The sequence below is a fragment of the Vipera berus genome, assembly GCF_964194415.1.
Source record: "Vipera berus genome assembly, chromosome: 2".
Classification (NCBI taxonomy): Eukaryota; Metazoa; Chordata; class Lepidosauria; order Squamata; family Viperidae; genus Vipera; species Vipera berus.
In genome coordinates, this window is record NC_138203.1 from 170,273,296 (window position 1) to 170,286,738 (window position 13,443).

At 40.7% G+C, this 13,443-nt stretch overlaps 1 protein-coding gene across 5 annotated transcripts in view; it reads right to left on the minus strand.

Moving 5' to 3' along the window:
- UNC13D (unc-13 homolog D) overlaps positions 1-13,443 on the minus strand; it is a gene marked incomplete at its 5' end in the record, with an annotated part of 67,046 nt that overhangs the window by 15,560 nt on the left and 38,043 nt on the right. For all 5 annotated transcript variants that reach the window (XM_081317999.1, XM_081317998.1, XM_081318000.1 and 2 more), the window contains 11 exons: positions 1,841-1,984; positions 3,670-3,790; positions 4,255-4,385; positions 4,850-4,901; positions 6,700-6,797; positions 7,822-7,878; positions 8,330-8,420; positions 10,127-10,251; positions 10,849-10,966; positions 11,432-11,535; positions 13,073-13,165. In XM_081317999.1, the coding sequence (XP_081174125.1) occupies positions 1,841-1,984; positions 3,670-3,790; positions 4,255-4,385; positions 4,850-4,901; positions 6,700-6,797; positions 7,822-7,878; positions 8,330-8,420; positions 10,127-10,251; positions 10,849-10,966; positions 11,432-11,535; positions 13,073-13,165 (1,134 nt within the window). The remainder of the gene's footprint in view (positions 1-1,840; positions 1,985-3,669; positions 3,791-4,254; positions 4,386-4,849; positions 4,902-6,699; positions 6,798-7,821; positions 7,879-8,329; positions 8,421-10,126; positions 10,252-10,848; positions 10,967-11,431; positions 11,536-13,072; positions 13,166-13,443) is intronic.

Consider the following 13,443-nt stretch of genomic DNA (forward strand, 5'->3'; position numbering starts at 1 on the left):
TTTTTTTTCCCCTCTAAGAAAACAAATTTGCCTTTTGTTCTTCAGTGAAAAAGGAAGCAAAGTGAAGGACAAATAACATAACTTTTTTGTCATTGCTTCATCGGCACATTCCCTGAATATATTAAGAGTCTTTAATTAAATATAATTCCAATGATCTCTTCCCTGTGCAGTACATGGGCCCTGGAAGGAAAACTTATTACTAGTATTTTAGAAGATTTTGAGCACAATCATAATATTCAGTAGAATAATACATTTTTTTGGAAAGCATGGTAAAAGGCATATTAATGACATCTGGATTGCAAAATCAATTCTTCCTTCTTTCTAATATCTAATGGTCATCTAATCCTACTCTGCTGTCTCTTGTGAGACAAGCAGAAATAACTGAAGACAAGCAATTCTGCAAATAACTCAACTCTGTACCGTAAAAAAGTTTTGTAGGTAAAAACCTACACTTTGAAATGCACCCAGAAGCCTTTGACAGAGCCAACATAGCTCACAACGTAGTGGTATTACAGGGTCATACTGAATTGCACCCATAACTACTTCTGCCATTGTATTCAGGAACAGCTGCAAATTCCAAGAAGTTTTCAAAAGCAAACCCTACGTACAGCATATTGCAGTAATTTGGAGAAGAGATGACTAAGGTGTAAGTGACCATGAACAAGGCCTCCCAATCTAGGAAGAGGTGCAATTGGCACACAGACTGGTTTTCTGCAAAGACACTCCTAATCACAGATTTAATCTGTTCTTTGGACACGTTGAGAGTCCAGAAGTTGCTCCGATTGCAACCAATTCCACCCCATTCAGAAACAATGATGGCAAGTACCTAGATCTCAAGTACCCAGATCTAAAACCCACAACCATTAGGCTTCGTTACATTGAGCTTAAACCTGTTCTCTTCCAATTCCCACAGCTTCCAAACACAGAGGAAGAATCTTAGTGGTCTCAGATAATCAGTCAGGGGCAGAGATCTATAACTAGGCATCATCAGCAAACTAATCCTGTGCCAATGGAGGATCTCACACAGCAGCTTCACGTAAGTGTTAAATAGGAGGGAAATGAGTACCACCTGAGGAATCCCACAAAGCAGAGGCTTTGGACCAAAACCTCTCCCTCCAATACTAATTGCAAGTGACTCGAAAGAAAGAACCACCGCAATGAGCCAATGAAGAAGATACCATGATTGATAGTACTGAAAGTTGAACACAGATAAAGGGCAGTCCAAATGGTTGTACTACTACCAACTACTACAATTCAATTTTGCCAGGAATAATCCACAAGCAGTATCAATGAGGCTTCAGCACTATAACCAGATTTGAAACCTGACAGAAAAGGATACAGATAATCCACATGGTCCAGAGCCTTCTGTACCTTCAGTCCAACCACCTTCCTCCTACTGAAGACAGGCTGATAACTGTTCAATATCATTGGACCCAGTGATGATTTCTAAAGGAAGGGACCACCACTGCCTCCTTAAGTGCAGGCAAGTTCATCCTCTCACTCATGGATGAATTTATCTCCATCTGGATCAAACTGCACATTCTCTCATGGGAGAATCTTGACTAATAGGAGAGACATGAATTTGACACAGAGGGGGTCACACTTACAGTAATCTTTTCAACTTCCCATATAGTCTTCAGCCTTAAAATTTTCAAGGTGATCTCATTTATCCAAATTTCTTTAAAAGTTGTATGGCACATTGTATTTGTACAATCTGCAACTTTCCAGTGTGATTTTTACACCGATTTTTCTTTAAACCACTGCAGATTAATAAACAGTGAGATAGAAGTGACTTCTGGCACAGATTAGAATGATCTGAGCTTCCTTATTCTACACATACCTCGACAAATTTCACCATGATCATAAAGGCCTCCTCAGGATCAGGCCAATCCAGCTGTTGCCAGGTCTTCACCATCTGAGCATAACAAGTGGACAGGTCAACAATGGATGTACTGTGTTTATTCAGGTCTCCCAGTGGTGTCAACTGAACAGAAATGAAACCAGAGAAAGGGAACAACATCAGATTATTAGGGTCAGAATTTAATCTGGAATGTTACAGGATGAGCTTTTGGCTTGGATTGGAGTTTTTTGGACCCTGAATATCCTAGAGTCAGACAATGGGATTTTAACACCCAAATTTCCCTTCTTCCAATTACTTGACCCAGAACATCGTATCTACAATTTGCTCAGTACATCTGGAGTAAGTCTGGAGCAATCAGACTTTTGGAGTGTTTTGTTTTGTTTTTAGAAATGTTGCATAGCAATTCTGTGCAGAGATGCCTGAAAAGGTAACATCTCTGCTGCAAAGGCCTCTGGTATGTTCATGGGAAAAGCATTCTGGGATCTAGGGATACCTCCTACACCTACGGTATTTTCATGAGTAGTAAGAACTCCCAAAATGGTGTTGTGGAAGTGTGTTGGAGGCAGTTGTAGATCCCAGAGTGTCCTAGCCTGGAGCTAGTACTATTGGTTTTCTTCTCAGTGGGTTTCAATGGGATGAAAAAGATAAAGGAAATAAATTTTCAAGACATTCTAGAAAATGTTGGCCATTTCTGATTCCTTGTTTCTGTCTCTTTCTTATATCCTGCACTGCCCATTGTTAAAGTTGTGCTTTTTGTCTTTTCCCCAAGATCTTAAGATTTCTCTCTACACTTTTTTACCTTCTACTAATATACATTGTAGGGACGCGGTGGCTCAGTGGATTAGGACACTGAGCTTGTCGATCAGAAGGTCGGCAGTTTGGCGGGTCGAATCCCGAGTGCCGCGTAACAGAGTGAGCGCCTGTTACTCGTCCCAGCTTCTGCCAACCTAGCAGTTCGAAAGCACGTAAAAATGCAAGTAGAAAAATAGGGACCACTACGGTGGGAAGGTAACAGCGTTCCGTGCGCCTTTGGCGTCTAGTCATGCCGGCTACATGACCACGGAGACGTCCTCGGACAAATGCTGGCTCTTTGGCTTTGAAACGGAGATGAGCACCGGCCCCTAGAGTCGGAAACGACTAGCACGCATGTGCGGGGGAACCTTTACCTTTACCTTTTTAATATACATTGTATTAAACAACATGTCATCTTTTCTTTTGTCATTTGAAAACCCCCAAGATAAAAGAATAGAAACAATCATTGACAATTATCTGAGTTAAGCAAAAAAAATTTAAAAAAATATCTCATAAGAATGAACATCCGTTCTCTTAACCAAAGTAGCAGTGTGTCTTTATCTGAACAACATAGGCATTGTGAAAGCATTATAAAATTATTAGCTTGTGCCACCTATGTGAACAGCAACTAGTTCAAGGGACCTGATATAAGCTCAATGAATCTTACATGGATCTGATGTAAACTCAAATTGCTGAATTCATTGCTGGATAATTACTCAGATTCAGATAATTCCATAATTGCCAACCACAGGTGTCAGACTGGATTAAGGTATGTTAGCAAATAATTCATATTAAGATACCTGCTTATTTGCCAAAAATTATACACACAATGTAGTTCACAACTTTCATTTGTTAATCCACAAACAAAATTAAGTGATGGTAGTATCAGGGGCTGATATGAAAGTGCTACATATTATCCATCAACAATTAAGTGTATGAAAGTAGAAAAACCTTATCCAGGAAAAACAGGGAAATAAAAACAATTGAGCAATGCTTTCCTTTCTGGGTGGGATTACCTGGTCCACTTGGGTGGCTCTTTGGGTCCTTTCTAGAGCTATTGTGTAGGTTTTCTGTAGCCACAAGGGAATGGCTTCTTTAAACCATAGGTGGAACCCAGTCAATGCAAGAGGGGTATCCCTGGAAATACAAAACAGAAGAGGATTGAAATCTCATGAGGAACTAGTCCTTCTTATTTCCCAAACATTTGACTTAGTTTTATTCTAGAGGATATTTTTGTGGTGGTGACCAATCACAAACCTGTCTCAATAAACCAGCATTGCTTATAAACAGTCATCAGTTCATCTACAGAATTGTTCATACAACATGCTAAACCTTTGCTTGTTTAACAGTATTTTACCAAATGAATCATAATTACGTAGTCTATACAGCACACTATGCTTAAACTGGGCTTGCAACTCACACTAACTCAAACCCAAACAAACCACATTTTTTTAGTGAAGCACTCAAATCAAGCCCTAGTTTTGGCACTGATGATTCAGTGATAACAATACATTATAAGAGGAATCTCAGAACAACCGCCATAATGTATAAAACAGCCTAAAGACTGAAGGCCAAGTGTTGCTCTCTGCAGAGATAAACACCTGCTGCACACAAAATCCTTCATGTGATAGAACTCCTTCATGCTGAGATAAAGTTGGAAAAGGCTTTCTGCTGTTATTTGGGACATGCCGCTGTCAATCTTGCTCAGCTGCTCTTTGACATAACAAGAAACCTGCAGGAGCGTTAAAAAAAAGTATAATGGATCAGGTTTTTGGATTGGACATTACACATTTTGGGTTGATACACCGAAACTGAATCAGAAAGATACCACTAGTCGGTCCTGAGTAGAAATCTGCAAAAACTGGCTCAGGAATTAGTTTCATCATCAAAGTGAAACTGATGAATCCTCACCACTGATTAGAGTGGCTAATTCAAAGACGAGTTCCTGTTCTTTCCCTCACTCCTGGTGTACTCCAGATATATAGATTTAGCTTCTAGAATTCTCCAGCCAATATATAACCATTGCTGAGAATTCTGTAAGCCCACACGGCATCACTATTGGAGAAAGCTGCCTCAGACATTCTAAAGTAATTGGCTTATTCTTCCACTAGTCATTTACCACAGTATCTTCTGAACTTGCTATAGGATATAAGCCTGAGGTCCTCTTTGACACAAAGCAGTGAAACAACTACTCACCAGTTCCTGCATTTTAAGATATGCAATTGAGAAGAGATCTAGTCTCATGGTGCTGTATTGGAGGAAGGAGGAAGACACGGTCAGAAATCTGCTCATGGGTTTTATCTGCTAGGTTTATCATTATGTACGAAAGCAATTTGGAAATAAACCTCCGTTTGGTTATCAATGACAGACACTCGCAGATACAGAACTTTTATTATACACATTATGCCAACACCACACTGAAAGTCAGCATGCCCCAACGCTTGCTATGGATGGCTCGTCTGAGTTTTCATAACATTTCACAGTAGACATCTGAACTGATGGTCGAACCACGCTCCATGAACTTCACTAGCAGTACTCCTTTGGCATCTTCACATTTGGCAGGATTTTCTATGGCACCACTTCCAGTGTGATGTTGGTTCAGGATAATGCTTGCCTGCGCACCACTAGACGCACCCAAGAACTTTTGAAGCAGTTCCGTTGGGATGTTTTTGATCAGCCCCCCTACAGATTTGACGCCGAGTGACTGCTACTAAGGAATTTCAATTCTTGCAAGACTTGATGACAAGTGCCTCAATCTGAATGGCGATTATGTTGAAAAGCAATGTAATGTTATAGTTTTCTAATGTGTATAATAAATTTCTGTATCTGCAATGTTTTTGATCACCCTCCCCATAGCCCAGATCTGGCACCGAGCAACTATTACTAAGGAATTTCAAACCTTGTAAGACATTATGACAAGTAATGCAATGTTGTAGTATTCTAATGTGTATAATAAAAATTCTGTATCTGCGAGTGTCTTTCATTGATAACCAAACAGAGTCTTATTTCAGAATTGCCCTCGTATTTAAAGCTAACAGCACTAATTTACTTGATGCATCCACATATAACAGATTAGTTACTATAACAGCTCAGAGGCAACCCAGAACCAGCATTCTCAGTATTGTTAGCTGAATTCTCATAACTGGCAACAATGAAGACAACCAGGAAGTTGAAACTTTGACTTGCTGACAAGCCTACTTGGGAGGATAAGAAGAGACCTAGAGGTTTGTCTTCTCAATGCCAGCATTAAAATAATCCACCCATAAAAAAATAGTTGCTAAGCAGGGAAATACTCTAACCAACCACAAGAAAATTTCTAGTACAGTAAATACTGCACAGAGGTCTGACCTAACCAGTTTTATTATTTCTTCCTTTCTTTAAGCCCAACAGGCACATGTATTAAAACCTGCATTCATTTAAATAACCGAAATTCACAGCATCCAGATCCTCTGGGAAGAACTAGCAAGCAACCATATCACTAGAATGGAATTTTGTACTTGCTAAGCTTGTTCTTAGAATTGAGGCCTTTGAACTATGGTGCTGGAGAAGACTCCTGCGAGTCCCTTGGACTGCAAGGCGATCAAACCGGACAGTCCTAGAGGAGATGAACCCTGACTGCTCTTTAGAAGGCCAGATCCTGAAGTTAAAACTCAAATACTTTGGTCACCTAATAAGAAGGAAGGACTCACTGGAGAAGAGCCTAATGCTGGGAAAGATTGAGGGCAAGAGAAGAATGGGACGACAGAGAATGAGGTGGCTGGATGGAGTCACTGAAGCAGTAGGCGTGAGCTTAAATGGACTCCAGAAGATGGTAGAGGACAGGAAGGCCTGAAGGAACGTTGTCCATGGGGTCGTGATGGGTCGGACATGACTTCGCAGCTAACAACACAAGCTTGTTCTCTTATCACTTCTGTGATCTGGATTCAGCCACTCACTTTGGTAGCAACTCTCTGTGGCTTTAGAAGCTACATAAACATTTGAAGAAGCAGTTTGTGACCAATTGGCCAAAGCAGGGAATGAAGGAAAAATTTCCTTCAGGGACTTGCCTGATGAAATATTTGTTCCAGGTTTTGTGACACTCTTGGAGATCTGCATTCACCTCCAGAAGAAGACAGACCAGAGCTTTGCCACATTCCTCCATAGTCTATGGATAGAAAAAAAGAGAAACACGAGCAGAGAGCTATCATGATCTTTGTTTTTCCCCAGAACAAAGACACTTTCAGACTAATGAACTTCTCCTAGATTTCTATACTATTTCTCCAGGGCTAGAAGAAGCTGTTAGTAATTCTTGGTGTTAGAGAAGTTGGTTTAATTTACTCAGTGCAGTGTGTCCTAAGCAAGTACAAACTGATTTTCCATGTTACAGAAAGGCCTGGTCCAAAAATGGAGTTCTCGATTTCAGGTGACATCATTCTGACATAACTTCAAGCTTCATGTTCTGAAGAGCAAGAATACTAAAGGCTATCAAGAGGCTTAAATGGCAATGGAGGGTGGGGATTAGAGCCAAATTACCTGGATCCTCTTCTAATTAAGTGAGCAAGAAATGCTAGTTCGACCAAGCTTTTTCTCTGTTATTGACATTAGGAATTATATGCCACTTCACATACAAGGGATTGATACTCTTATTAGTCTTTTTATTCTTTTGTAACACAGTGCTGTAAAATAAAGTTTCTGTCATTTACTCTGCAGAGTTGCTTTCCAACTAACTGTTAAAACAACTATGGTTTTTCTCCCCTTTCAGTGAGAATATAGTTCAGGACTGCTAAGTATGCTTCATAACTCTAGGAAATATCTATACAGTTGCATGTTCATGATAACATGTGCTCATGTACATGTATGAGGGGGACACAAGTAGCAGTTATGTCTTGATTTTGACAAACTTAATTCCTTATCTAAGGTCAAGCTACAGCAGCCATATCTGGGTGTTTGGGAGGAAAATGTTGCCATGGTCTTTATCCAAAATTGTTGTAAAAATTAATACGATAGATTGTGCATATAGATTGTGCATATTATACATAATATAATACAGGAGCATTTTTATCCTGGCTGGGCTAGCAGACGTTTTGCAAATGCTAATGGTATGCCTTTCTAGAATCAATAGGAAACACAATTCAACAATCCCTAGAAGATTCTAACATAAACTCTACTAGAATGTCATGAAGACCTACCTTTATCATTGGCTTCAAGTGTTGCTTCTTCATGTAAAACCACTCTGCTGTTCCAGCCTGAGAAAATAAACAAGAGAATAAGTTCCACAATATGCTTGTCTGCATATTAAAACAAACACACACACAAAGGCAGACATTAAACATCTCTCCTCTCTCTCTCTCTCTCTCTCTCTCTCTCTCTCTCTCTGTGTGTGTGTGTGTGTGTACACACACACACACACACACACACACACACTGTGTAACTTGACAGAGGTCCAAGAATAGAGGGTCTGAGATCACAGCTAGATTTTGAGCATTCTGCAAAATATAAACTGTAGCTGAAGAAAAATAGAACTGTGCATTTCTCCATAAAGAGAACCATGTGTAAACCCAGGTGATGGATTTTGACAAAGAAACAAAATTTAAAACTGTTTCTTTTTACCTGTCCCTTCGAGACCTCAAAAAGCACTAAGAGCAAAACTGTAGGGCTGAGAAAAAACAGCACAAAGATAACAAGATGGCTTTGTACCTTAAGTGCCTCTGTTACCATTTCTTCAAGATCAGGAGTCGGAGTACAAAGTTCTTTGAAGGCTTTCATTTTACACATTTGGACCAAAACCCTGTGAAGATGAAAAATCATGGCTGAAATCCAATGCAATTCAGAGAAAAGTTTTGTTTCTCTTTTCCACGTCCCACATGAAAAAGATGCCACCACTTTTTTTTAATCAGACTCAAATGCAAAGATCCTGAATCCATTCACTGACAACTGTAGGGAGAGCTAAAGACCCAAACATTTGTTGATAAACAGCACAGAACAATACTAAGAAATATCAGTGTCCCCATATAAAGCAGCTTCCTATATTCCTGTTGACCCCAACATTGTTGTTCAATCCCTTTCTTTAGGATATATTATAAAGAGATCAAACAGCAGCCTGATTTCCAATGACATGGAGGTGAATATTTGTCAGCCCTTACAACAGGGGTCTTCAAACTTGGCCCTTTTATGACTTGTGGACTTCAACTCCCAGAATTCCTCACCCAGCATGCCTGGCTGAGGAATTCTGGGAGTTGAAGTCCACAAATCATAAAAGGGCCAAGTTTGAAGATCTCTGCCTTACAACATAGACCAAACTAAGAAACTAATGACAGGTAGGCCAAGACTACTTTTATTGTAATAACTACAGTAACAGAATCTGACAGTGAAAGTCTGACTGTAGTTCCTCTCTCCCTTACTTTATCTCCGTGTAAACTGGGATGAGTTTATCTCAGAGTTCCAAAGGTGCTTTTTTCACAAGGCAACTGGACTTTCTTGTTTTTCTTTGAAGACGTTTCACTTCTCATCTAAGAAGCTTCTTCAGCTCTGGCTGGATGGTGGAGACCTGAAGAAGCTTCTTGGATGAGAAGCACAACATCTTCAAAGAAAAACAAGAAAGTCCAGTTGCCTCGTGAAAAAAGCACCTTTGGGACAACCATGACCTGGATGTCTGAGAATCTCCACAGACGTTTATCTGAGAGATTTTCTTATTATCTTTATCCGGGCTCAAGACTCTCTTATCTGATCATTGCCTGCCTGCCTGAGGTTCTTCCTTCTGTCCTTCAAGGCCATTCTCTCTTCCCTTTAGTCTACATCATTATAATAGGTCTCATCTTTTCTGTAGTAAACACTTCCAGGAAGTGCTGTGGAGAGACTTTTGCTCTACTTCTTATGTGTTTCAGCCTTCTCTCTTTTCCTGATGCTCAAGGAGAGATCAGGATCTTTCTCTTTCCATCTTCTAGTCTCACTGGCAGAACTGGCAGAACTGTTGAACAAATATTTTAAAGTGGTTCTTGGAAGACAGGGATCACCAAACGTGACTTTCATTCAGACAAGACAGAGGTAGGGAAGACTGCTAATATGACTGGAGGTTTAGAACTGATCTTGCACAGAATACCAAAATCCAGACCAATGAGACCGATGCTTTGTTTTGTTTCATGCTTGTTTTCCGTTCACTATTTCCACTAATATAATAAAAAAAGTAGTCCCTGCAGGGGTCTTGACAAGTGCCAAGCGATGGATACGTTTCTATCTCTTGGTACTATTTGGGGGAATTAGTCCATAAGTTACAAGCTTTGGTTTGTGAAAGCTTCTATCATAATAAATGCATTAGGTTTACAAAGTCTTAGGTGTTATGTGAAGGAAATATAGTATCAGTATATAGAATGTAAATCATGATTCGTGATTTATGTCAACTAAACAGTAATACTAGTGAGAGAATATCCATGCTTGAAAAATATTGGTAGTTTTCCTTCTGACTATGTGGATCCCGGAAGGTTTCTGATAGCTCACCTAAGCAGTGACTGCAGTCTCTGTGTCGATTTGGGTGAGGAGAGTGGGAAGACGATCCGGAACCTTTGAAGCAGAGAAATCCCATAGTTGAGTAAGGACTGGAAAGAGTCTGCCAGTTCAGCTGTCTGCAGGAAGTAATCAACATGCCGTAGATGTAAGAAGACTTAGTTCTGCTCAGCAATATCTGTATCATTTCAAGATCATGATCTACTAATATTATGCTAAGAGAGATCTATTTCAATCCTGTTTCTTGGACGAGCACTGCAAAACTATACAACTCACATAATGGATACGTGTCTGATGTTAGAACCAAGGATGTCTTTAGCTGGACAGGGAATGTTCCACCAGCCCTATAAGAGGTAGTCCTCGACTTACGACCACAATTGAGCCCAAAATTTATGCTGCTAAGCGAGAAACTTGTTCAGTGAGTTTTGCCCTATTTTATGACTTTTCTTGCCACATTTGTTAAGCGAATCATTGCAGTTGTTGAGTTTGTAACATGGCTGTTAAGCGAATCTGGTTTGCCCACTGACTTTTCTTACAAGAAGGTCGAAAAAGGTGAACATGTAAATCATATGACCAGCGGGGATGCTGCAACAGTCTTAAGTGTGGAAAATGGTCATAAGTCTCTTTTTCCAGTGCCGTTGCAACTTCAAACAGTCACTAAGTGAACTGTTATAAGTCGAGGACTGTCTGTAGCTCCCCAGCTCTTCCTTTCTTACCTGCTCAGATCGTAATCGGCCTTGAAACCATTGATATTCTATGCTGGTAATCTGGTGGAGCAGGCAGCTGCTGTTGAACTCCAAGAACTGATAGAGCTTGCTGTAAGCCAGCCAATGCCTAGGTTAACAAGGGAAGGAAAGCAGCATTGAATGCCCGAGGAAAAAAAAACCTGCTAAAAGTACAATTAGAAACAAAAGCATCTCATATTAAGTGGCCTAAACAAACTACAGGTAGCCCTTGACTTGCAACAGTTTCCTTTAATGCCCGTTCAAAGTTACAGTGGCACTGAAAGCTTATGACCCTTTTTCACCCTTATGACTGTTGCAGCATCCCCAGTGGTCACGTGATTTACATTTGGATGCTTGACAACGGGTTCACATTTATAACGGTTGCAGTGTCCCGAGGTCCTGTGATCACCTTGTGCAGTCTTCTGACAAGCAAGGACAAGGGGGAAGCCAGATTCACTTCGCAACCCTCCCAACCTTTTTTTAAGGGGGTGGGTGGATAGAAAGTGCCAGGAACTTTTGGTTTCCAGAATGTTGCCTTGGGGGGGGGGGGAGGAAGCATGCAGGTGATATTTACACCAAGTCTTGGTGGAAATCCGAAATGTCTTTTTGAGTAGCATGTAGATACAGGATAGTACTGGCATATTTGCTTAACTCTCCATCCCAGGATGTGCTGCCAGCCTGCAGTGAAAGAGAACAATGAACGGCTCTCTATGACATCAGATGGGGGTGGAAAGGCAGCATATCCATTGCTTCACAGTTTTGCAAATACAACAATTACCCGTATTATGTCCAGGTCTTTCTTTCTTCTGAAACTTAGTTCAATGCAATCCCCATTTACCTATCATTTTTAATTGACTAAAGAGTAAACGGCTCCATTTCAGTTTGGAGGAAATGATCAGGATAGATAGATAGCTGGGGGAGGGGAGTGACTGATATTTTAGCGGAAAGGGAGAAGATTCAACAGGATGTGGATAGGCTAGTATAGTGGACAGAAATGAATGAGATGCAATGTAACAGGTAGACGTGTAAAATCTGGCATCTCTGCAGGAGAAATGAAAGGCACAGGGATAGGATAGGAGAGAACTGGACTGGCAGTATTACAGTTAAACATGAGCCAGCACTTTGAGGCAACTGCTATGCAGGGTGCATTAACAGGAGAATAGACGTGAGCTTACAGGATGTAATTCATTCCACACTGATTCCACTTGGAATAGTGTGTCCAGTTCTCTGCACCAAAAAAGAATATCAATAAACAGGAGCAAGTTCACAGGAGAGTGACTCAAATGGTGAAGGGTCTGGAACCAAGCCCTAGGAGGAACAGGTAAAGGATCGGAGTATATTTAGCCTACAGAAAAGATAGCTAAGGGGGAGATATGACAGGAATCATCTGTTGTAACAAAGCAAGCGGAGTAAACCTATTTTTCCCCCAAGGGAGCAGGTCCAGAACAAGGATCTGAGTCTATTTAGCCCATAGAAGAAACTCCTGAAATGAGTCACGAAAAATATTTTCAAATAACTTAACGGTCGACAAAGAAGAAGTGGCCTTATTTTCCTACTGCCCCAGAAAACAGGACCAGAACCAACAGGTTAAAACTACATGGGAAGTAGATTCAAGCTAAATGTCTGGGACAGGCTGCCACATGAAGTGGTGAATTCTCATTCTCTGAAGGCCTTCTTACAAAGGGTGGGTGGTCATCTGTTAGAAATGTTCTAGTGGATCTTGCATTGAGCAGCATGTTGGACTAGATAGTTTGTAAGATACCTTCCAACTCTGAATCTTTGGCTCCAAAAATGGGAGAGCAAGTAATACATGCCCTCTGCATAACAGCAATTTAATCACTCTCGAGAAAGCCGCTAGGATTCAAATAGGAAAGATCTATCATGCCATTCCAAGATTGTAGGAATCTGCTTTGCAATTGGTCATCCGTGGAACGGATACAACTTCATCAACTCAGAGTAAAGTTTCTACGGTATCTTTCAGGTGTACGAATCAATTTACAGTCCTGAAATTTTGCCATAAGTTTTCTTGAGATTTCAACTGAGGGCCGAGCTTGGGCTTCAAACCAAATTTGAGTCTTGACTTCAGAGAAGAGCTGAAAAGAGCAAACAAGTCAGATGAACTGACTGCTATATGGAGTCCACGTCTTACAGAGAACAGCTGATTATATGTCACTCTGTCATATTCCACTTAACAGTTTCTTGTTTATCTATTTACCTGGTACTGAAGAATCTCATATGAAACAATCTGCTGAAGAAGTTGCCGATGAACTGTGTGATTTGGCTGTGTCTTGCTGGCCGAAGTAGCTCTCTAATTTTTTTTCAAAAAAATACACGGATCCAGCTCTTAGAAGATATTAGAATACTTACATATACAGAAACCACATATCATTGAAAATTTAAAGATGGTAACAATAAGTCCTTGATGCATTAAAGATTGCCGGCGGGTAACACCCAGGGATAGGGCCTTCTCAGTGGGTGCGCCTGCCCTTTGGAACCAGCTGCCCGCGGAGCTTAGGACTGCCCCCGACCTCCGTTCATTCCACCGGGACCTGAAGACCTGGCTCTTCGAGCTCTCTGGCCCAGGCT